At 38.7% G+C, this 26,605-nt stretch overlaps 1 protein-coding gene across 5 annotated transcripts in view; it reads right to left on the bottom strand.

The window, feature by feature from the left end:
- Positions 1–12,671: 12,671 nt before the first annotated feature.
- TMEM161B (transmembrane protein 161B) overlaps positions 12,672–26,605 on the bottom strand; it is a 46,968-nt gene continuing 33,034 nt past the window's right edge. For 4 of the 5 annotated variants that reach the window (XM_082075292.1, XM_082075294.1, XM_082075295.1 and 1 more), the window contains 5 exons: positions 26,154–26,294; positions 23,143–23,256; positions 21,913–22,087; positions 20,081–20,177; positions 12,672–19,240 (listed from right to left, as the gene is read on the bottom strand). In XM_082075292.1, coding sequence (XP_081931418.1) covers positions 18,963–19,240; positions 20,081–20,177; positions 21,913–22,087; positions 23,143–23,256; positions 26,154–26,294 — 805 coding nt within the window. In that variant the 3' untranslated portion in view covers positions 12,672–18,962. The remainder of the gene's footprint in view (positions 19,241–20,080; positions 20,178–21,912; positions 22,088–23,142; positions 23,257–26,153; positions 26,295–26,605) is intronic. The other variant, XM_082075296.1, reaches the window with a different exon arrangement.

The following is a 26,605-nucleotide window of genomic DNA, read 5'->3' as shown; positions in this document are numbered from 1 at the left end:
ATTTTACACGTGCTCGTATTGAGCACGGAAAGTACGTGTGCAAACGTGCACGGAAAGTATAACTACACTCGCAATCCTGCGAGAAGTTTTACTCACACCGTGTTGGCAAGGCAAGCGCAGTCTCCATCCCGGGGGGTCTCGGCGGCAGCATCTCACTCATGCTCCGACAGACCCGCGACAATGGGCAGAGTCTCGACGAGAATCCCTTTTCTATTGGCTGATCAGATCTGACTGTGGGCATTCTAGAAGCTTCTCTGCACCCCCACACTGGCTGTGGGTGCCCCTGAAGCCTCCAAACATCCCCCACACTGGCCGCAGGTGCCCAGCGGCTCAGTGGCGCCTCGGCACTCCCTTCTCCTAATGGCCCTGGCCAGGGTGCTCTGGGGCCAAACAAAAGAAGCTGTTGGCCTCAATAGCAGAGAGAGAGGGAGATGTGCCTACTCCTCCCATACTGAAGGAGGGAGGGGGAGAGAGGGAGGTTTGCATTCTGCCACAGCCACTAAACCAAAGGAATATTGGTGTGTGGGAAAGGAAATTCCAGAATAACTCAGAAGAATATGAAAATATATTCAACCTAATTAAAAAAAAAAAAAAGGTTACAAAAATCCAAAACTGTTAAAGAAGGATGGCAACAGGATAGTTCAATTTCTCCTCTGATAAAGGAAAACTCAAAACAATAAGAAAACACGAGTTTTGCCACAGCTCTTCATTCAACTCACAAACATCCCAGTCCCTTGAACAATATGGCTTTTTTGTTTTGTTTTGTTTGTTATGTTATTAAAACATCACTTCCCCTGACTGCTGAAGGGTGAACATAGGTTTCCAAGCATACGTATTTCTGCATTTTTGTTGTTGCAAAAGTCCTCATGTCTGTCCCTGAAAACAGGACTGAAGGGAGACGTGCTGTTATATATTATATTATATATACACTTCTTATAAATGCAGCAACAAAGCACAGGGAGTAAGAAATCCCACACTTAAAAGGTGTAAAACAACAGAAATGGCTGCAGGAATGAGAAAATTAGTGCCTTGCCACACCTGGAAACAGCAACTTTAAATATATCTATGTATGTATATATATATATATATATATATAAAATTTTATTTTTAATTATTTCTCTCTCCTTCTCTGCCATGGCCAGCTAAAGTAATCAAATAAACTAATTCAGCACAAAAAAACCAAGGTGAGCCAGCTGCAAACTAAATGGGCAAACCAGCAATGACTAAGAGAGCTGGGAGGGTGTATGCACCACAGTTCAAATCTCCAGGGAGCAGCTTCATGCAGCTCTAATCAGTTTTCAAATGTGCTTACTCTTGGTTTTTACAAGGGAGTTTTAAACCAGTATTTCACGCTAATTTTGGAACTATAATTTGCATCAAATGACACAATAAACTAGTCACTAAATTGCAAAAAAGCACCCTTCAAATTAAGTTTCTTCCTTTTTTGAAATTAATCTAAACCCAGCCCTTTTGATCCAGCAGGGACTAAGTGAGCAACAGTGCCCAGGCTCCCCTGCAAACCTTTCACATACATAGTGCATAAAACATACATACACTTATCCATGGAATGCAGGTTAAAAGGAAATTTCTGTCAGAACGCACTAATTCACTCAAAGTACAAAAAAAAAAAAAGCACAGAGTGAAGCAGGATCAGAATGGGAATCCCACAGATTGCATTAAAAAACCCAAAAATACAGGCAAAAGCAAGCCAATAAAATTCCTCAGGTACCTCAGGAGTTTAAAACCAGACCAGGACCTCGGTGCAGATTTACGAGCTCACCTTGAGGTAGGTGGGCTTGAACACAGAATCACAGAATCGACTGGGTTGGAAAAGACCTCAGAGATCATCAAGTCCAACCCTTGGTCCAACTCCAGTCCATTGATTAGATCATGGCACTAAGTGCCATGTCCAGTCTCAGTTTAAAAACCTCCAGGGACGGCGAGTCCACCACCTCCCTGGGCAGCCATTCCAATGCCTGACCACTCTCTCTGTAAAGAATTTCTTTCTAATCTCCAGCCTAAATTTCCCCTGGCAGAGTTGAAGCCCATGGCCCCTCGTCCTATTGCTGACTGCCTGGGAGAAGAGACCAATCCCCACCTGGCTAGAACTGCCCTTCAGGTAGTTCTAGAGAGTGCTGAGCTCAGCTCTAAGCCTCCTCTTCTCCAGACTAAACAACCCCAGCTCCCTCAGCCTCTCCCCATAGGTCTCATGTTCAAGACCTTTCACCAGTCTTGTTGCTCTTCTCTGGACCCGCTCCAGCACTTCAATGTCTTTCCTGAACTGAGGGGCCCAGAACTGAACACAATACTCCAGGTGTGGCCTCCCCAATGCAGAGCACAGGGGAAGGATCACTGCCCTTGTCCTGCTGACCACGCTACTTTTGATACAGGACAGGATACCGTTGGCCTTCTTGGCCACCTGGGCACACTGATGGCTCATGTTGAGCTTCCTGTGCCCTGCAAAACCCCTTCTCCCTGTTTCTAACCAGACAGTGCTCCAGTATTTACCCACTAAGCAAACTATTTACATTGCTAATTGAGATTCATTGCAATTTCGTTTGTTCAGCAGCAGAAACTTAATTTTAAAACCCTTTTAATTGAATGACCTGCTAGAAGTGTATTAAAGTGATTTCATTATTTTAAAATTTCCTAAAGGAAAGGTCATTTACATAGTGATCATTTTTCACATGTACCGGCAGCAGCCCTTTTTCAGCTTCTCCTCCTCCCTTGCGTTTAATTTTACATCAGGTTAGCAGGCAGGCTAAAGAGACTCTGCAAGCATGAAACCTAATAAGGTAATTTTGAAATAGAGTTTAAAACAGAGTTTAAAAGTTAACACTAGATAATTCCACAGCTTTGCCTTCTTTTTATTGCCTTCACTGCATGAAGCCATGCAAGGTCCTCAAAACCAAGTATGTCACGGAAAGTTGGGGCGAACTTTTGGGGAGAAAGTCTCTGAAAAGCCTCGTGGAGAACACGGAGCCAAGCCCACAAGGCTGGGAAGCACATTGGCCTGACTCAAGTGTCTAGGTAAGGTCTGCCCGTGTCCTAAGCACTTAGCTCGGGTCTAAGTCTTTGCAGAAAAATCAAGAGACTGAGATTATGGCTGCAAGTACTTGAGCCTGTGGTTACGCTTAAGCCCAGCCTCCACACCCTCTCTGCTTCACTAGTGACTCACCCTCAATGCACTTGTATTCTTTACTCTTTGATTTTCCGACAGCAACCAAAATACTCTTCCTCAACACTGCTTCTAAAACCCGATTATTTTCACACTGACGCTGCCACCTGGCATTTTTATTTAAGTACAGAATGATGAAACTATCAGTAAATAAACACATTCAGTCTCTACCAGTTGCACTTTCCTCTACGAAATAACATTATTGAAACACACAAGCACCAGCAGACAAAATTTCTTTCAACGTTTTGACAATTTTATTATTTATTAATTATATGAAACACATTTGTGCATGAAAGGCTTACTATAAGAATTTTATCAGGTATATCCCCCTCCCACCAAAGAGCTTGTGAAAAATAAACCTCCTACACTTTTATGCAGCAGAATCAAAATAAACAGAAAATGGAAGTAAAAACAGAATTGTAAAGACTAAATAAAGTTAGAAGAAAGGTATTTTGTATAAGTAGCACACGCCCTGAGCACTTCTGAATTTATTTCTCAGTATTTTTGGATTGATGTTAACATAACATAATTTGTGAAAAAGCATAAATACGACTAAATCTACTCAAGCAAATATGCCAAATTTCGGGGCACTTCTTCCTGGCTTAATGGGGAGCTGCTCTGTTTAACACAGGCCTGCACCAAGAGACATCAACACCTGACTTTGGGTATATTTATTCCTATTTAATGTCTTCTACAGCAGCCTACCTCCTTCTTTGCTACAGCTCTACAATGGACAGAAAATACCTACAAGCTTTTTGTGTTGATTGGGACATTAAGAGAACACAGATGGAAAGCCTGATATTAATCAAAATCTGGTAAAAATAAAGATTATTCCACTGAAAGTAACAATTAACTCTGTAATAAGAATCCCTTCTCTGTGAGTTTGGATTAACTTCATTTTGTATAGAAGCAAACGTCAGGAACTTTGTGGAGCTGAGAGAGGTCTGAGGTTTTTATGAAAGGCAGCAAAACCGGGCTTTACACTCTTTCCCAAAAGGATAAATTTATGCACACGCCAAGTCTTGCAACAGCTTGTTCTCCAAAATGTGTAAGAAAAGCGATTTCTCCAGTGGGAGTAAAGAGAGAAGATAATAATGGTACCGTGGAAGGAGTAAAGGAAACACAGCGAGAAGAAAGCTGGACTTCATTCATAACCAAACTCAGAACAAAACCAGCCAAACAACAGCACAAAAATAAGAGAAAGCATAAAAAAAACCTACAATAGGCAGACAGGGACAAACCCAAGACATCCAAGAATATCTAAGGGACAATGGAAATAAGAAGGAAAATCAATAGCTGTCTATTAATAATGGGAAAATTAAATAAATAAGCTGCTGGAGTGTTCATTTTTTACATTTTTTCACCATGTCAGGCCAGGATACGGAAAGAAAAGACTAACGAATATTAAGAAAAGTTGGATGCATTTAATCAGGACAGCTTGAGGAAGTTTCACTGGGGTCCTTATTGCACTGGTCAAAAAGTGTCACCACACAATTATTGACTGGCCCCAAAAAGCTGATCGAACAAGAAGCTTCACGGGCCTGTAGGCAGAGAAATACAACATCACCCTATAGAAAGTGTGGGGTAACCTGGGTTATTGAACCACCCAACCTGAACTCCAACCAGACAAAAACTCTGAACAGGTTCCTGATCAGTTTGTAAACTCACGATCAGAAAAGCTGACACAGATCTGCCAAGGGCGGATCACGTAAAACCAACCCAATTTATTTCTTTCACCCAACTGGTCTGATGGGGAAGGGGAAAACAAGAGGTTCCACCTATCTTGCCTTTGTCAAGGTCTTTGACGCAACATAGCATGAAGTTTTCACAAACAGATTAGAATATTTGGATAAAGACTACGAAGCATGTACACACCAGTTAGGACGCGATGCAGAACTACTATGAGTGTTCCAGTGTTCAACGGGGAGTATACGACGGGGGTTGTGTTCATATATAAAAACACATACATGTAAACATATATGCAATGCATGTGTGTGCACAGTCCTACAAGGACAATGCACTTCAGTATTTTCTTAGCATCTCAGTATATTAGTGTAGAAAATACATAGTAAATCTAATAGACTCAAGTAATGGTTTCTTTGAACTTAAAGTAACTTTGATACATTACTGAAATGGTCTAAAATTATTATATGAACAAAAAAGTCAAGTATTACACTTAATAAAAAATAATATATAGAAAAATAGGAAATAATTGTCTTGCAAGAGTACTGCATAAAAGGATCTGGGAACTATCAAATATCCAGAAAACAACCAGCGTTGTGAAGTTGTTGCAAAACAGGAGGCAGAGTTAATATTGGGAAGCATTAATAGGGTTGTCTCATTAACGTTTGGGACATAGTCGTCTGGGAGGGTTGGAAGAACTGGACTGGCAGTCAGGGGCAGCAGGAAAAAAGACCAGGAATATAGTAGCAGTCTGTGGGAGTATAGGAAGGGTGAGTAATAATTGGGTAAAGGTCTTACTACAGGTAAGTAGCACAGACACAATGTGGGATGCAGAGAGATGGTAAGTGAACACCTGGGCTGGCTGAAAGCGAAACCCCCAGGGGGGGACACGGCCAACCCAAAAAACAGCTGAAAACAACACCCCACAGCTAAATAGAGAGCAGGCTCCATGGTGAAAACTAAGATATGGAAGAAAAGAAACAACAGATACGAGTAAAAAAAGTTAACAGAATATAGATGCTACTAAAGACTCCAATCCAGCTGATGAAGGATTTGATAACAGACAAGGAATCACTGAATTCCTGCTGAAATATCCTAAACCAATGGCAATATCTTGCTTGAGCTACCATCTCCAGACATTCCTTTCTCAAGCAAGGTTCTGATTAAAAGATGGATTTGCAAGGGGAGGATGTATCACTGAAGAAAATAACAAAATGGCTCTTACCTCCTGGAATTTAAGAGAAGTGGAACCTTAAATCGCCAGATCAGGCCAGTGAGTGCACCAGCAAGTCTCCTGATGACAACTTCTGCCGCTTGGAAAGTCGAAACTTGAACTAAAATCCAAGTGCCAGCTCTCGGTCTCTCATTCAGCTGCTTCTCTAAGGAAATCATCTGCTCCATTATCAGCTGAGAAGTAAGAATCATAAAACTGTAGCATCATTAACAAAAAGTTCAAGTGCTCAGGACTTGGAACTTGTTAAGAGTAATGTTCTGACTCCATTCTTGAAATGGAATTAGATTCAGCATCTTTTAGAAAAAGAATTTCCAGCTTTCCAAGATATCATTATGCCTTTTAAAAAGACAGAATGTAATATTTACATTTCCTTTATATGTCTGTATTTTCAAATTTACATTACCTTTTTTCTCGGTATCGGCAAGACTATCTTTTAAAATCTGTCACCACTTACAATATTTCTAAGGCATTAAAACCTATGTAATATAAAAAAATGGCTACCCATAGTCTGTGTTACATAAATAAAGTTTGTGCATTTCCTCCTCATTGTGTGTCAATCCAATAGTTCAAAAATTCCAATGTTTAGGATAAAAATGAATTAAACAGTGGTCCAGCTGTTTGCCCCCTGGTTCCCTTACTTTTTGTTGATTGTCTTTGCATTGAGAGCAGTGAATTGTCACCCACAGCAGGTTATACAGACAACCCAGTGCAGAAGTCACTACTTCATGTTGTGATACAATTATTGACTCTCCATGTTAAAACCACCATTTCTACTACGGTTCATTCATCCAGCATCAAGTTCCAGTCTCTGGCTCTTGTTCTGTCTTCCTCTCAGATTAGAGTACTTGTCCATGCAGATTTTATTGCACATTAACGTACTTTAACCTATCTTCCCTCGATACTTTGCAGAGTTCTTAACGTTTCTCACTAGAAGCCATTTTTCTAGTCCTTAAATCCTCCGCAGCTTTTCCAGGTTTTCACAACGAAAAACGATGACACAGAAAACCTCACCCTGCAGTTTTACGGCATCGGTCCCTCTTACCCCGCACCACACAGCACAATCCCCAACTCACCCCTTTTGTGTTTTTAATCCGAGTCACATTCACTCCCCACCTCCCGGATGGTTTTTAATCGATTATATCGAACTGCCAAATCACCACATTGTGTTGTTGCGGCCAACAAACTCTTGCCCAGATCAACTGCTTTCCACATCTTTTATTCTGTAAATCACAGCGCAGATTCCTCAATACATGACTCTGCTGTGCCTGAAGATCTTTATTTCTCACTCTTTTAATCAGTTTGATACAAAAAAACCCCAAAACAAAACAGTAGGAGTGGAATGGCATGTGCTCATGCAAGGAAGAAAACCAGATTTTACGACCAAAACTTGCAGGTATGTCCTTTTTCCAATATAACTCAAATGAATAGGAAGTAACTGAGTGGTTGTGATCCTAAAACATCAGACACATCTGGTTCCAATGAGGAGTCTGCATTATTTTAGTTTCTGATGTATGCACAACTGCTTCACACTACACCCCATGCATGTAGGAAAATGAGCATTTCAAGAAATTGTGCAAGTTCTACACTCCTTGAAGAACTGCTTTCAAATTTGACTGGTGAGAAGAACAGGGGCACGTCTTGGTTATGCAAAATCACGGAAATCAGGTTGTGAATTTTTGAAATTCAAAAGGAAGGATGCTTTATTTTCCTTTCAGCTGTGAAGGGTGGCTCCACACTTCACTGAGGAGCCACCTTTCCCCCAGACCCATCACGGCTGTGAAACCAAAATACAAACCCTCAACAGTGTTTTACACAGGTCTTTAAACACTCAGGTACTATGCAAAGCAGAAAAAAATTGCAGGATTGATGCCAGAACAAGTCTACCAAATTATTTTCTATTTTTTAAATGCGATTTAGAGGGAAACTGAATATTTTTCTCAGTGATCTCCCAGTCTCTGCTGCATCTCTTTTGCAATCCACCAGTTAATAGCCTATCTATATTAAGCAAGCAGGCAACAATAATTGTGTTGTATCTTGGAAAATTCTTCATAAAATGTGAATCAAAACATTAACATCTTCATTATTTTCTCAGCCCTGTCCAGACCAGCTAGCGGGGGACAGGTACCAGATGCCTCTTGGCTGGAGTGCATTTCCAGTCCTTCTTCCACCACAGAACATGTCCTGCTAAAATTAAGGTTTCCAAAAGCTGGGTGGTCTTTAGGCTCCTACACTGGATCACGCAGGCTTGAGCTTGACAGCAGAGGTCAGCCTTGCTAGCTTTCTTCACTTAAGACCTAGTAAACCAGTGCGGATTTGGAGTGTGAAGCTGATGTGTTCGAAAGCAAGACTTCAGACAACCCCTGAAATCAAAGGCTCACCTCCCTTCGAAGCCAAGGCTTTCACAGCTGCTGCTTGCTGCACAGCAAATGAATGTGAAGAGCTGGAAGAGCAGAGCAAACATCTCCATGGCAGGGAAGGCTGTGGCGAGCAGAGGGATGGATGCTTTTTTAACTGTCTGAGCTCTGTACCACAGAGTCACAGAATGTCAGGGGTTGGAAGGGCCCTGGAAAGCTCATCCAGTGCAATCCCCCCATGGAGCAGGAACACCCAGATGAGGTTACACAGGAAGGTGTCCAGGCGGGTTGGAATGTCTGCACAGAAGGAGACTCCACAACCCCCCTGGGCAGCCTGGGCCAGGCTCTGCCACCCTCACTGAGAAGAAGTTCCTTCTCAAATTTAAGTGGAACCTCCTGTGTTCCCGTTTGTATGCATCACCCCTTGTCCTATCACTGGTTGTCACTGAGAAGAGCCTGGCTCCATCCTCCTGACACTCATCCTTTATGTATCTGTAAACACTAATAAGGTCACCCCTCAGTGTCCTCTTGTCCAGCTCCAGAGCCCCAGCTCCCTCAGCCTTTCCTCACACGGGAGATGCTCCACTCCCTGCAGCATCTTGGTGGCTGCGCTGGACTCTCTCCAGCAGTTCCCTGTCCTGCTGGAACTGAGGGCCCAGAACTGAACACAAAATTCCAGGTGTGGTCTCACCAGGGCAGAGCAGAGGGGCAGGAGAACCTCTCTGACCTACTGACCACCCCCTTCTAACCCACCCCAGGTACCATTGGCCTTCCTGGCCACAAGGGCCCAGTGCTGGCTCATGGTCACCCTGCTGTCCCCAGGACCCCCAGGTCCCTTTCCCCTACACTGCTCTCTAATAGGTCATTCCCCAACTTATATTGGAACCTGGGGTTGTTCCTGCCCAGATGCAAGACTCTGCACTTGAAGGGGTTGGAAGACCCCACAGGGAGCAACAATGCTGTAGAGCCAACTGCTCGAGTAACCCAGCTGTGTCCAGCATGGCTGCAGCACAAGTCCTTCTGAAGGATAAATACAACAAACTTGGTAGGGCACAAGAAACCTATCCTAGAATAAATCTTGAGAAGCGCCTACATTGTGCCGGCACTCGTTGGTTAGCTTGAACTTCACAGCAGCAAACTATCATCAACACATTAACCAAAGAGGAAGCGTGAACTGTAAAAACTGCTGAGAGGAATGTGCCAGGAACACCCATCGCCTTGGGGATGGCAGGGTCTCAAGGCAGCCTCAAACTTCAGGTTGGACAGAGAAGGCAGAAGGCTAAGGTGGCTTCTGAGACATGAATAAATCTCCCGCTGTAACTTACTGCCTGCCTCCCAACCATGATTTTAAACCCACCCTGTTATTTGGGATGGGCCGATCATTTTCAAGAGGAGGGTCCCACAGCTCGAATGCCTTCTAAGCTTTCAAATCCCCACTGCAAACGTCAAAACCGGCTCTTCCAAGTGGCTGTGGGGTATTCTTCCTCTCCGCCCTTCACAGCTCAAGAGGTCTTTGGTATCACTTTGGTTGCGGGTTAAAGAAAGCTCTTTTCTCAAGGACATTTTGACAGCTGAAGAGCTATCTGAGCGGTTCTGGCATCACACGCTGCACACATGGAAAGAATATTCATGCAAAACCAAACCTGACATTCCAAAAATCAAATTTAAAAGCCCCCAATGTTACAAAATATTATTAAATATATTCCTCCTTGTGCTGTCAGGATTAAAAAGAAGAGACCATGTAATGTGTTTACAAACACATTACTTCTCTTTAAGACAGCAAACAGAACCCCTTTTTAAGTGGTTTCCCGTCAGGAAGGATGACAGTCAACAAGAAATGTCATAAATCCCGTAAGTTCACTGAGAAACTCAGAGTTTCCTCCATTCACCACATTGTACAGCTGATCCTTTCAGAAGAAGTTAAACTGTTCCCAAATTGTAATTCTAAAACACTCAGAAATGAAAACATTTATATCAAATCTTTAAGTGGTTCTTTGTGGGTAAACTGCTGCTCATGTGATTAAGACACTATCTGTATTTACACTAGAAAACTGTTTATTCTGCTGCACCCAAATGAGGAGGAGATAAATGGTTTAACTCAATTATTTTTAAAAAAGATAAACAATTTGGGCTACCACAGAAACTGAGAAACAGTCTGGTTACTTTTGCTTTGGCAAACCTGGGGATTTTGCACAAGTTGATAACAAGCGGGATGTATCATACAAAATTGGTTAAAAAAAATATCACACCGATAGACAATAAACATTTATTGATCTTTGGCTTTAGAAATTGTCCTATTTTGGATGTGGGAAATACTATATAAAATAAAGGTTTTTTGAAACCTGAAGTACTGTAAGACAGTCTCTATCCTTCCACAGTGCACAAATGCAAGACATGCAGAGTACATGTAGGGACACTAAAATACTATAGGAGCATCACTGCTGTAGACATTAAATGTCCAATACAGATCGACGCTTCACAAAGGCAAGAAAGGTGATGGGGCAGTTGATACACAGCAGACATCACAGTTTCTCTTAGATTTGCTGTGGTATTACCATTAGCAACTAGAAGATTTAAATTTAATAATGCGTGCATTATAAAAACGAAGTTAAATTATAACATTTCAACAGAGTGAGTGGGGAAAAAGAATCTTGCTTCACTTTGCAGCGTGTACTGATATTAAAGGAATTTAGGTGTTTAGAAGACAAACCGGTTCTTATGGTTTTCACATTAATAAAATGCCGCCTGATACGTGGTAACACTAAGCAAGACAAAACCAGCTTCTCAGTGCTCTACAGTAAAAAGAGCAATGTAGTTCCTTACACATAGTGTAAGGAAATGTTTAGTAAGCTTACTGGAGCAAGGCTTCCCAAACAGTACACTATATAAAGTACAGATTGCTACAGCCACTTGTTAGAGATAGGAGCTCAAAATGCTTTTATAAGCCTTCCCCGGGGGAAGACTTCCTTTGGTAGATGAGAATCAGCAGCACCATCCCAGCGAACAAGCTCTTCACATTTAGAACGCGCAGTTAAACCTGAGAGCAGGCGCCTGCTGTTTCCTCACGTTCTTAATTCCCCGCTGAACCACAACGGGCAGGTCCCGCCTCCACCTCCTGCTGCTCTCACAGGCGCGGAAATACTTGAAAGGTAAAGGCGGTTTCACTATTCGATACCCTTATGGCATATAAAGTAAAATAAAAAGTAAAATAAAAAAATAAAATAAAAAATAAAAAAGGTGAAATAAGAAATAAAAATTAAAATAAAATAAAAATTTTAAAAATAAAAAATAATGAAACAAAATAAAAAATAAAAAGTAAAAAAGTAAAAATTAAAAAGTAAAAAATAAAATGTAAAAAAAATTAAGACCAAATAAAAACAAAAAACAAATAAAAACATTAAAACAAAAACAAAATAAACAAATAAAAAACAAAATAAAAAATAAAAAGCCACCAAAATAAAAAACAAAAAAACCCAAAAGCGAAAACATAAAACAAAACAAAAAAACACAAAAAACCTAAAAAATAAAGAAAACCAAACACAAAACCAAACACAAAACAAAAAAACAAAAAAACACAAAAAAAAAAACAAAAAAAAACCAAAAAAACCAAAACCAAAACAAAACAAAAAAAAACAAAATAAAAATTAAAAAACCCAAAATTAAAAAAAACCCACAAAATAATAAAAAAAAATCCTAAACTAAACTAAAAACTGAACTAAACTAAATTAAACCAAACCAGTGTCTTTCCGAGCTCAAGCAGAACTACTTACCCAGCTGAAATCACTCATGTGCCTGCAAAACCAGGCGTAACAGCACCCAGGGTGTCCATACAAAACTCCAGTTAAAGGTGACGGTTTCGGAACGGTGCCAGCCCGCTCCCCCCGTCACAAAACACCAACACGGGATTCGCAGTGGGGTCTATAGGGAGTGGGCAAAGCTGTTACATTATCATTAAAGTAATGGGAATGGAAAAGTTTTCTTCAGACTCTGATTTGTAATAACCCATAAACGCACGTGGACATTCTATATGCCAAAAACTGTAAGGAAACAATTTTATAGCAAGCAGTCCTTGTGTTTTCTTTCCAGAAGTTAACCTTCTGCTATGTACCAAAATAACTACAAAGGGACATGCAAAAAAATTTAAAGCATGTCCTGTAGAGACCACCCACGTTCAGGCACTTCAGTCCAGAGTGTATAAGAATAATGCAAAGTTACTGTAGGTTGTTTATTATTTGTTGTAATTGTACTTCAGTATTACCCACACCGACCCAAAAAACCCAAGAAACCAACCAACAAATACCCAAAAAATCATGAAACACAGCGACTCTCCGGCTTTTCCAACGTGTGCTGCGCTCTCCTGTTCACAGACCCCGTTTAACCTCCAGAGCTTAAAGTAAATGAGACAATTTGTTCTGGAACAGCAGGTAAACGCAACACCCGTCAGGACAGGTCAATATGATGCAATAACCGTTTGACAGCATCTCCACTATTAGGTACAACAGTCTTAATACCTGTAAAGCTGTAACTATAAAAATTGTATTTTAACAGTGATTAAGCAATAAGAGAAAGCTAGAATTTACATAAATAATATCAGAGCCTTTCCCATTTGGCAAATAATGAAGGGACAGGAGTCTTTTGTTTGTAGGTTTGTCCTAAAGTAGGAAATATTATGTGCTTTTCACTTAAAAAGACAAAAAAAAAGACTATTAACAGAACAACAACACTGAATTTATCTGTTCCCAGCAACAAAGAGACATACTTAAAATATTTACAACTTGGAGCATGTTCCCTGTGCAATTTATAACAAGTCTACCTTACGAGAAATTTTAGGCTTAAATTATTTAATAGCATCTTTACATTAATATTTGCTCACATAAATGGGAAGACTGAAACATTAGACAAAGTTTCCCGTGATTGCTATTACAGAGCATATCCCCACACGTATTCTTCCTAGAAAACGTTACATATTGAAAATGTGCAAGATTGTTAACAACGGGACAAAGGAATGATTGGAGACATGAAACATAACAACTGTTCGTTGGCACATTGTGAACTGTAGTTATGAAATAAGATTTTTGGTGCGTTTTTTCTTTGTCCTAGGTTTTTATCAAAACTATAAATACGCATTCTTGAAGCTCAGAACATACACGGGAAGCAGAGTTACAATGAACAGAGGAGAAGCGAACGAGGTTGACTTTACGCACAAGGTATTTTAAGCCAGGTTTTAGAAAATACCTAGCAGCATCATAAAATAAATAGAAATGGCCTACTACTAATGAACTGGTGAAAAGCTACGCTCAAAACTGAGGTGTATGCTTGCTTTATAAATAGCAGAGTCATATGGATAGCATGCTGCTGAGAGAAATGCTGCAAATCCCAATGCGGACTGACTGATGAGCGACCACGTATGGAAAAAGTCTGGTGAATTTCATACATCAAGATAAAATGGCATACTTGTTAATATTTAGTCTGGACATCAAGTTTTAAAAAGAAAATTAGCATAGAAGTATTTGACTTCTACTCGCAGGCACTGATATTAATTAAGAAAATGAAAAGATGACCTGTGATATCAGGATTTAAAATGATTTCCATTAAAAACACCGTTGAAAACAAAGTTATAAAAATACATGCACACTGGCATGCAGAACTATGTCTGGTGCAGCATCGCTCTGCCGGCAGCCCACAGTGAGAGACCTGAAAAAGTGCAGCATACACAGATCTGGGCAAAAGCAGCCTTGAAATAGCATCTTGGCCTCACGATCTCACCCAGGGAGGAAGAAAACCCTTCAGTCTCGTGCTGGGACGGGAGACACCACGTCCATTTCAGCCCAGGTGCTGCAGGAGCCACTGAGGTGTACACACAGAATCACTCCGAAGCACGGGCTGACTGCGCCAGCCCGCTTAACTAGATCCGGTATTTGGTTTTGATACTTGTTGCCTAGATGCTCTTTAGAGTAAGAATCAGCGAGGTTAAAATATTGTTCTTAGTTTACCATTTGGGATTTAGGCTGCAGATGCTGAAAATAACAGTCATAATGGTAAACGTTCACATTTAATACTTCATTTAGGATATAAAGTGACTTGCTGTTGCATTTCCCTATTAAGATTTTGCTCAGCCGTCATTTAAAGATTTCTCCAAGAGAACACGCAACTTTCTTTGGCCTCGTTTCCAATCAATGTTTCCATTTTTACCACGTGCTAAACTCTTCAATCTTAACTAAAACACTCTAGTAACTTCGTAGTGACAAAATGAACAGTGGGGTTACATCTACAATTTTTGTGGCTAACAAATACATGTGCAGCTTGTGCCATATGACAAAACGTGAAGTATCGCATTTATAAAACTGTTCAAAAACCTTCCCTGGAGAAAAAGCTATGTTCAAAAGTAAAACAGAGGCCTGTGAAAATAAAGAGGCATAAGGCCTTGTATGGCCTCCCAACAGCTTTATGACTAAATAATTTCAATTTTCTATGTGGTAAATCCGAGACTTGTATTACCATTTAGCTGGAGTGACAAAATACAAAACCTTTAATAGTTCAAGGTTAGCTGACATTTTTTCAGTCATTAACAATTTTATACACTGTACCTAATTGTTACGTTCATGTATCTTGGTGGCATTTCCGTTCATAGGTGAGCTTGACTTTACAACCCAGGTAATCACACATCTCTCGTCACAGATCTCCAGTATTTGTGACTCAAAGAGGGTGAAGAACAACTGCCATGGAAATGAACTTTCTAAAGTGCGTCCTTCTCTACCAGGCATGTTCTCTTGTACTGATACTACCTGGTTTTGCCCCATTACTTTATCTGTTGACTCTTAAGCAAGAGAGTTCTGGAAGAGGAAAAACTATGCAGCTAAAAATACCTCAAAACCTGGCAAATCCTGTATCTTCAGCAAATACCAAAAGAGGAGAAGTGAAAGGTGGAAGAATAGGCTTGTTATAATCCATTCTCCTTTTCCTGATCAACTTCTCTAAGTTCAGAAATAGCCCAAGTTTTATGTTTGGACTTCTTGCTGGAAGACCTGGACTTATCACTATCTTAATACTTTGTCCAAAGCAGGGATGTCAAACTCATTTTCACTTCCTAAAATTCCTTTTCATTTCCTAAAATTACATTCGTCCCTTTGAAGCAACCATGAGGCTGGTGTGGCCCCAGTGAAAATGAGTTTGACAGCCCTGGAAGCGATTCCCATAATAAAAGTGCAGTGTTTAAACAACCATTCACAAGTTTTTTCATATTTCAGCTGGGATCCAAAGTTATTTGAACCATTTTAAAGGAACTGATCCTTCAAAAATAGATTAATTTAAAACAAGACAACAAAATTCAAAATATAATCCTGAACCAATTTACCCCAATCAATCCTGTGCAGGGAATGTGGGGGAAAAGCTGTGTACAGGAAAAAGGAGATAAGCTAACAAGTCACATTACTGGAGTGGGAAAGGGAGATGTGAATTGAGGAGGGAAGAAAGAAACATACATTTGTTCTCAAAGGCACCTGTCCTTCTAAAATCTCTCAGAAATTGTTTAAGAATCCTGAATAACAACAACTAACCCCTCCATCACCTTTTACTTGGTTTTCCATTCCTGTAAGACGCATTCTCCTGTTCTCCCCCAGGTGCTGATAATGGACTCCATGGAAAAAAGAAAAAGGCATTTGCCAGCTGCTGTTTTAAAGGTACTTAATAAAGAAATTAGCAGACACTCCTTTGAAGCTTATCTAATACATTAACTTATGGAAGCCAGGACTACCGGGGTTGCTATTTTACTTTAAAAGTTACTTTTGAGTCATTGTAGGAAGAACTGCTCACAACCACAGCAATACGTGCCCTCCAGTTTCACTGCCACCTCACATTTCAAAGGCGTTTATTGCTAGATTTTGGTTTTTAATAAGCCTCCTAGACTCACATAAGGATCTAATGGATCCAGAGAAAGACCATCTCCCACTCAGATCAGGCTGCTGACCACTGGTCAACCACTGAGTTCTGCAGAAAAATGAAACAGCAACAGCCACAAGTGTTGATCTTAAGATTAGCAGCATCTGGGTGCTTATTTTTCACTGTGATCAGTGTGACGTCTGAAGAATAAGACAGTGTGAGCTCCTACCAAAAGCTCTGTGAAGCTCAGCTATGTACACAATCAAATACCTTTGCTGAATGCAATATTGTAGCGCTACAGTTTGCTTTTACTTATGAGCTTTCAGAATATCTATGCCAACGGAAACTCTGTGACATAATTTTTAAGTCTTCTCCAGTATCCAAAGTTTATTCCTGCCCTTCACGTTGCAATAACAGGTTCTCTCTCCTACACAGTGAGCTTCTTCAGCCAAGTCCACCACCAGAATCACACCAGATGATATTGTTTTATTTTCCTGAATAAAACATTAACACTGGATACCTAACTATAACTTAAAAGCTGGCCCTATTAACTCTATTAGTAATGATACATCTTGAACTAATAGAAAGGGGGTCCAGTATTGTTGGACCTGTCATGTCTTGTCATTCTAATAATCTGAAATATATTTCCTAGGAATGTTTCAAGATCTGAATCCATGAAGTCAAATATTTTCCTTTAGGCCAATTCACACAGCTGAGCCTTTGTCCCCGTTAGTTAGAAAACAGTCAGCGTCACAAAACAAAGCTTGCGGAACCAGTAGGACTGAAATACCACACTGCAATGAAACCAGCAGCATCATGCAAAGTGTTCTCAGACATCCAAAACACGCAGTGGGTACCAGCTGGTGCACATAAAACTTTCCCTAGTATCAGTAAATGCATTTTAATAAACTAATAAATAACTTAAAAGGCATTAGACACAGTAAGACAGTTTATCACCAGCTTAAATCCTTGATATTCTGCATTTGTTGACAGTTTGCTTTCCCATATGGTAAGTTTGCTACCTATTAAATATTTAGTTAAGCTTCTCCATTTATAAATGGTTATTATATGCCAAAGCCATCCACAAATTCAAGAAAAAAAAAAGAACAGAAACATAAAAACCAGCTAGTATTAGTTAAAAAACCCCACTGACCTCTGCAAAGTGTAATATTAACTTTTGAAAAATGCTACTTTATATAAATTCCCATTCCTGTTTTGCCAATACACAAAACATCTGAAAAACTGCCACTATACTTTGTTTTGCAATGTTGTTATACTTGAAATCTATCCCCTTAGTTAGGCAAAAGTAAGGTTAATGCTTTGTTCCTCCTTACTATAGCTGTTTTGTTATACAGAAAAACTCTTTCTGAATCCAAGAGATATTAGTTGTGACTATATGGCCAAGTTAACACAGATTACAGTGGCAAAAGATGATGATCTGACAGAGCAGAAATTTGAAGATTAACAGTTTAGGTAGATTTTTTCTTCCAAAAGAATAAAAGTTCTCTAGTACAGCTAAAGTACCTTTGAAGAGGCACCAAAAACAAATAGCCCTTTCAACTGAACTTTCAAAAGCAATTTAATTTTCATTTCCAAAGGGATCTCGAAATTATTAGATACACGTACATCCCTCTCCCACGGCCCTGTAAGATACATTCAGAAATTTAAAATAAAGTTTGCATACTTTATAACTTCATATATATTATATATTTAATATATAATATATATTTATATGTACATTACACAGATACATACACTCTCAGTCAGCAGGATTAAACTGTTTCGTTTTGTAACATTTGATGGGTGTCACAAATCTACTCCATTATTTTGTGAATTCAATGGAATTGATCTATTACCTGAAAAGAAGAAATTTTAAAGATCCAAATGGAATCTGTGGATCAACATTAGCACCAATACAGATGGCCAGTACCTCAAAATGACTGCAGGGACAGAAATAATGTATTTTTTTTTTATAACTCTCCTCTTTCTGCACAAGCATTCCTGCAAAATATTTAGGCAGCAATACCTGTCAGGTCCATACATCTACTCTTGTTAAATTTAAATTTTATACAACTTCCCTTACTGTAATATACAGTATCTCTTTTGTCCTGTTGGATTATTTCATTTTTCACAGAGAAAAGTGATCAATAGCCATCCAACAGAATGTTTTTAAATCCCCTATCTCCTTTCACTGTATGGCTCAGTTTCAAGATTTAATCGATAGGCAGCCACCATCACTATAACCAGTACCCTTTCTAACACAGTTCAGTCACTGACTGTTGATGCTTAGAACACAAAGTTTTGAGGTTGGCTTGCTGTTTATGGAAACCAAGGTACCCAGAGGTCACATCTTTCCAGCACGGTCACCAACACCTCCCACACAATAACACCAGTCAGTCCCGATACTGTAATTCAATTAGTTACCTACCATTTGGACAACAAAAAATAACAAGCCCAGTTGCGATTTTAAACATTATAAGAATATTCACCCTGAGAACACAGAGGAAGTGTTTAAAAAATATTCTGATATGTTTGCTCTTTGTTTATAGTTTTCTTCTTTTCTCTTCATCTTCTCTTGGGTACCTGGGTTTGTATTTAGTATTTGACCTTACAATTGCTTTGTCAGTTGACCTGTTCACGCCACAGTCAGGTACTGGTGATAGAAGAGCCCAAAAAGGCTTGTAGAAAAGAGGCAAGCAGCAATCCACCACGTTAGGAAAGACAGCAGTCCCCGGAACAGGAGAGGAGTGAAAATATTCTTCAGGCTTCCCAAAGCCATTGTTATTTGTACTACAGTTACTTTCATCTTTCCATCAGCAGGTGGAGACTCAGAATAAACCGAACTGGGAAGCAGACTGTTTTCTACTGGAGTGTCAGAATTCAGTTCCGGGTAGATGCCCCAAGAATAATTGCCTGTTAAAATGAAATGAGTAACAGATTTTTGTAGAATTAAATTCAAGTTCTGCTATTTTTGTCACCTTATAGATCACCTTAGATATATTTTTCACACACACACAAAAAAGGAAGTTTTTAGAACTCAAAAAATACTAACTATTTATCTGCATGGCTTCCTGACGATACTAGTAAGCTATCAGGGTAGGATTCATCTTAACATCTGCATGTGATACAGTTGCCTTAAGAGCCCTGTCAGTGCTGGGTAAGATTCACCTCACCAGGGGTACATGTCCACTCTGGAACGGGGTGAATCACAGCCCTTCTGCTGACATTTTGCAAAAAGAATCCCACGACTGCATGACAGGCTGTGAAATCCATCCCTCACAAGAAAGAAATTTAAAAAAATGAAAAAAAAAGCCACAACACACACCGCAAAAACCCACACAGAGTGACATCAGATTTCCCCATAATGAAATGAACAATTTCGGTTCAAAAAGACCAGTTACGACTGAAAAGCTGAAAAAGATTCCTTTAACAGATGCTCATAAGGTTAAGTCAACAATGCTTTATACAGGTCACTTTAGAAAGACAATTATTTCAATGCAAGTAAGCAGCTTCATTTTTTGTATTACGCAATTTCTCAGAAATAAATCAAACAAATTAGAATATAACTGGACGATGTCAAAAGGAGCAACACGACACCTTAATAGTGGCACATCACTATGTTTTAAATCGAAGGAAACTACAATGTATGTCTGTATTGCAAGTAACCATATATTTTAATTCTCTTTAGCAAGCTGAAGGTATAAAAGCCCTATGTAGAACAGAACACGTTTTTGTTGATCCAATTTCACCTACCTAGCGTTTTCAAGAGCAGAGTTGTGTGAAGGAGCATTACCAACGGTGCAACATACTGCAGTGCAATTACACAAAGATAATAAAATACCCGAGCCACCTGGGAAAACAGAAGAAATTAATGAGTTCCGGCTGATCAAAGCGAAGCTTTATGAACATGTCTAGGAAAAACAATCAATTTACTAAAAAAAAAAAACAATACTTATGCATGAAAGCTGCTTTAAAACTTTTCTAGCATGTCTTGGCATGTGACACAGTCTTCAAAAGACCTAATGAAAAAATCTTGTTTGAGGATATTTACAAACCTGAGAGAAAATGCTGAAAGAAAATAAAAACAGCAGTTCTGTTAAAACAAACTGAATCAATTTTGCTTCTGCCTGTCTTCATTCAAAGATTCCTATTTCAATAGACCAGAATTAAGGCTAAATATAAGTTTAATTTTTAAAGCCTCCAGTGAACTACAAACTAAACCCCATTTCAAAAATGAAGTGGTAGTCACAGTCCAAAGCCTCATAAAAAGTAAATGAAATTTTGGTTAATACCGCAGTCCCTTTTCAAAAGCAAGATATTAATAAGATTTCCAACTGTGAAACAACAGTACTTTAAAAACAATGCCAAGATGATTTTTCCTTAGTAGTTGATCAATAACAGCATTTAGATGGTCTAATTTCACGTATACATTACCGTTCATTGAAATCCACTCAGATTTATCCCTCTCCCTGCTACAAATCTGTTCCATCTTTCTCCAGAAAGTTACATTACGTATTTTAAATAAGCTATTGAACTAAAAGATTACATAAAATACAGGAAAAAAAAAATCATAATATCAATAGCAAGCAAGCAATGAAATAAAGCTAACTGGATTTTAGAAAAAAACAGAATACAGAGTGGCAAAAATTATTAAGGCAGACATGACATTTTTGGAAATAGGCTCCAAAATCTCAAAGGGTTTTGTGATGAGCAAGCATCAAAAAAGTAACGTGAGAATAAAATGTAGTAAGACACTGATAGAAGAAAAAAAGCGTGAGACAAAAAATAGCGTAAGGTAATGGATAGATTATGATAAAAACAACAAAATAAAAAGCAACAATCACTGTAGAATGACAGATAGGAAAGCCTTCACTGGCAGAAGTTCCAGGAGATAAAGCAGACATGGCTAGCAAAACAAGATAAGACTTTATTTTGTGGCCATGGCCTTCTTAAAGAGAAGATACAGAGATACTGGCTAAATGGACTTAAGAACCAGCACATAGAGAAGATACTGTTGTTTTATAGATGGGACAGAAGCTCAAAACTAAAATTATGCATTCACAGCAACCAGCGTAGTTCTGTCCTACCCAGTGGCTGCCACCTCTATTTCCTAACCTGTTTTCTGAAGAAAATTGCTAGCCACTATTTTTCAGATACTCAGATACTTCAGATACTCAGTGAAGCCAAGGACAAGATAAATAATAGTGACAATCCTCAAAGGGGGATCTTTGTCTTCTGGCAAACTTCAATATTCCTCCTCCAAAACACCCCAACTCATAAAGATCACCAGGCAGAACTATCACCTAACACTAGAAATAAAAGTTTATTTTGCAGGCAACACACAACGTAATTCTACAAGCTTATGGATTTCTACCTCTCTGGTTTGTTGATGATATGTTTTATTATTTTTCTTTAAAAAAAGAAAATCAAATAAATTTTTTCTTTGCCACAGTAACAAGATGTGCAGTTTTGTAACTCCGCAAGTGTACTTGAGAGTGGTTTGACACAATTAAACATGTCCCATTTTATCTCCAAATATGATCACATTATCTTAAATTTTGTAACCTCAGTGCCATCATACTTACCATTTTTTGTAAATCAACCATACTTATTCTGCCAGCTTCCTTTTTCATCTGATCCACACTTTTCTGGGCTAAATTCAGATAAGCCTGTAAATGACGACGCATCATTGCCAACCGTAAAGCACACAACAGGATTATAATCCACAGCCTCACGGTGTCAAATGTATCTTCTGACATCCTGTGGATAAAACAAAAGAACAAAAGGGTAATGCTGTTTCCCAAAGGTCACCTAACATTACAGAGATATTTGTTTGTTTCATCTGTAAAGAAACCTTGAAGTGTATTGTCAAAAATACTTAATGCACAACCTACAGTTATGAAGTTCATGTGCAAGTAATAATCACTTTTGTCCTCTGCTTCTCTCTCTATGCTGTTTTGCAGTAGCCCTATCACAGCATCAGATCCAAATTAGTATCCAGAACAGCACTTAAATGCTTAAATTCTAAGTAACCAAGATAGGACGCTAATAAAGAAGCTTGCTTGGAAAATTGCAGGTTTTGAGACACATAGTTCTAGATAGCAAATGTGAACTTCAGTTGCCTTAGGTACCCTGTTATAGCACAACCCTCATTTTAAGATAAACTGAGGAACAAAACAGAAGCACAGAATATGCATAATTGCGATATTTTATTTAATAGTTTAGTAGTTACATAATGACCTTAGAAACATATCACAGACCTAGAAAGCAATAAAAAATGTCAGCCAGTCTGTTTCAAGTCCATTTGAATATTACTATTTTGAATTATCTAGACTAAAAGTAACAATGACAATCACCTGTGCTACTTAAATTCTCTCCCTTTTTATGTTTTAAATATTTTAGCTACCAATTCCATATGCACTTAATCTACACAGAGATCGTAAGACAAATGGCTTAGGTCAGTTCTCATGCCAATGTACCTCAACTGTCTTCACTGAAATCACTGCTCTCCTGCACCAGCATGTAATGTACAAGATGACATTCCATCCCTAGGAAGAATAACCCATTACTCCCAAGGAGACTCCAGAAGACAGCAGCTTTTTGGGAAACTTAACATTCAACACTCTGCAACTAATTCTTCTTCTTCTGAAATAACAGAAGCTCTTCAGAGCTCAGCTGTAACTCCCACAATACCTTTGACAGCAGACACTATTAAATTTTAAGTGTTCTACATTTCTATGATTTTCACAGGTCACTACTTAAACGTGTGGTTTTGCTCTCAATACCCCAGAAATAATTTTTAAAGGGAATCTTACAAAGGGATGCTGTCTTTGCCCAAAGGTGGGTTCATAATGTAGTCCTTAGTGATTGGTTTTACCCACAGCAGAACCATAAATAAAGGTGCCAAGAAGTTTATATGTAGCAATGTTCTGAAAGAAGAAAAAAAAAAAAGGGGGGGGAAGTTATTAGATATAAACAATGACCGTACTGTTGAAACTGGTGGCAGAGGTTCAAAAGCAGAAATCCAAAGTTTAAAACAGTTGAGAGAAAGGTAAACAAGAAAATTGCTTCCCTATTTTATAGGTAAAACTTATGTTTCAACAAAACAGTAATTTTATATACTGTGAAATCACACTGGTTGCAACTTAAAGTGCTCTTTGGAATAAATCAAGTTTTCAGATATTTTAACAATCTAACCAAAGGAGCTACCTGCATTACTCCACACTTTAGCAAAACACAGTTGTTGAAAATTTCCATATGATGGCATAATACCAAACTGCATTAGCTATTACAGTTTGAATCTAGAGAGTCAGCATCTTGGATAATTATGGAAAATATGCTGTTATATTACCTTTTCTTTTTGCTTAATTAAAAATGTACGCAGATTAATTTCCATTATCTACACAGACATGGGGAAATGGTTCTCAGAGGTTAGATTTCCCAGTTTAATGAAAATTTTTGCTTAGGAACCTTGGTACTTATATTCAGTTAAACCTACTCAGACAAAAAAAAAAAAAAGGCAAGCACATCTATTCCATTTTAAAAGCATTGTACAAAATTGCACATTTAATGTGAAAGTATAAACTTTTGTACTATTTCAGGAGTGTTTCCTGAAATTTATATCTATAGACCTGGTGGTTTTGCTAGTGCAATGCTTCCTCACTAACAGAATCAGCTTGTCTGCATTTCCATCTCCAACTAAAGTGCTTCTACACTATGGAAAATGTGAGATAATCAAAAGTTATTCTAAAGAACACAAGACCTTACTGATTTCCAACTATCAAGCTTCCTAAACCATTAAAACGCTTTGCATGTTTGAGAAGATGTCATCACATGCACACACTTGAGTCATCGGTTCCAGATAAAGAAACAGGCACTGCTATAGTTATTCAGTGTTGCTAGGGAACAGAACAACATCAAAGAACAGTCCAAATCACTTCAGTAACTCGTCAAAGCATTTTTACCTGAGCTTCCACTTATTTAAGACATCCTACTGAGTTAATGGACTGGAACGTGCCAAAGTGTTCCAAGAATCCTTTACTGTTTATTTGAGTACAGTGAGAAAGGCTGAAAGACTCCTGAAGCAGCCTCTGGAAATGAGGAGATGTGTACAAAAATGGTACAAATCGATTACGAAGACTTCAAAATATAGGCAGGGAAAGGATATTGCTGCTGAAGAAAAAAAAAATGGACCAAGCTATTAAAACTAAAAGGGACAGCAGGTTATTTTTATCCTGTTTATTTGAAAAAAGGGGGGAAAAAAAAACCCTTACTCCCATTCTTGCAATGCAGTGGGAAAGGAAGCTTGTCCCCTCTGTCTTTTTGTTGGTTGGTTGGGTTTTTTTGGAGGAAGCTTGGATGCTGGTGCTTTTCTTGGGCAGCCTGAGGCGTTTGGGGGAGAGTGTTGGGATTTTTTGTTGTTTGTTTTTCCAAAAGTGGGCCATGTATTTGACTGCAGAGCAAGGCACTTTTTTTCTGCAAAGAGATTTGTATCCGCAACACATCATCCTCATTTATTACTCCCCTTTAGTCACTGTCAAACAACTGCAAACAGTCGATAACGATCTACTCATTGATAAAAAGAAATGTATCACTAAGGACAAATAGCAGTCTCTTCAGGCCAGTCAGAATCTAGCAATGATTCTTGGTTTATAACTGCATTACCTAATCACATTGATATCCATTTAATGTCATTTTCACATTGTTCCAGTTGAATAGTCAAAGTACTAGTAGACTTTTGAAGATAGTTTTGTATTTCTGCCTAGGTTTTCATGTCCAAGATCAAGGAAGATGTCAGAAAATCAGAAGATGCTTACAGAAAAGGCACAAGAAATTTTTAAAATATTGAGAACTATAAAAATGAAAAACTAAGCAGTTTATTTAGCTGAAAAGAACAGATTAGGAAGTGACATAGTCACAGTCTACACACAGGAACTAAACAGCAGATACAACAAAAGCCAACAGTTTGCAGCTGTACCTGGATGCATTCAACCAAAAGGAGTGCAAGTATAACACCGAGCACTTGCTCATAAATTTACCAAAAGTGAAGGACCCACTTTAAACACAGTTTAATTTTTAAGCTGGGCATTTCTGGGGGATTAAAAAAAAAATAAATAAAATAAGCAGTTTGAGCATAAATAATTTACGTATCAGAAAAATATAATGGTTCTCTTAGGAAAGTGACCAGATTAAATGATCACAATGGCCTATACTGCAGAGTCTGTTATTAACACATATTAAACATCAAAAGTCAAGATCTATGAAAGACATTTGGAGTTTCTCAGCCAACGAACACTGAAGAGAAACAGTTAAATCGAGAAAACATTTTACTGTCAAACTCAAGGATGTCTGAAAATGGAAATATTCCTTTAAACTGGTGTTAACATCTGACCCTTCATTAAATATTCTGGGTCATCTTTGTGTCTTACCCTAAATTTATTAAACACATGATGCCCTCCTGGAGGTGGAGGTTGGAAAAAAAATGCTATGGTTGCACCTCTACTTCCTGACAGTTATCTAAACTTCCAAAAATACAGGATGGGGGAAAGGAAGCAGTAAGCAGAAACATTTCTGGTGGAGCTCTTGCTGGAGGAAATGAATACTCCTTTTAATTGGTACTCTAATTACCAGGCGAAGAATGTAACAGACTGGCAGAGCACAGGTTGAGCAGAAAGAAGCAGGTGGCAAAGTCTGCTTGAGATACAGAAAGCAGCAACAGAAGTCTTAGTCACTACCTTCTTGTTGGAATAGTTCGCTTTGCTTATGTTCAGACATTAAAGATTTAAGACTGAGTAGCATATATCTATGTGCATATATTTTCTCTTACTGTGTTATTTTTTCTGTTGCTAAATTCAGAGCATCCAGATGCATTTGAGCCAGTCGCAAGCCAGGGAATGTCAAAAAAGCACCAATAAGTGAACACAGAACAGCCAGGAACAATTTGAAGGTTAGTTTAGACACAGGACCCCTAAAAGAAAAGAAAGGAAATAAGCATTTTCTTGGGGAAGAAGTTGGGGGTAGGGGAGGTATCAGAGACTACTTTCAACTCAACAGTATCTAACATTCAATCAAAAAAAAACCCCCAAAAAACCCAAAACAAAGCACAAACAGTATTCTATAGTTTTACTCTGGAATACCAAAATTATTACAAACCAATCAAGAGTTAAAATTTTTAAAAGTCACCTACTTATTTCCTAGAAAGAACAGAAAACCTAAACTACTGCCTATAAGATGTTAAGTTTGTTAGTATAGAACAAAAAAAGAATAATTTTATATTGT

Source organism: Streptopelia decaocto, assembly GCF_964273445.1.
Source record: "Streptopelia decaocto genome assembly, chromosome: Z".
NCBI lineage: Eukaryota > Metazoa > Chordata > Aves > Columbiformes > Columbidae > Streptopelia > Streptopelia decaocto.
Note: the sequence above shows the minus strand (reverse complement) of the source record. Positions and strands in the feature narration are given on the sequence as shown.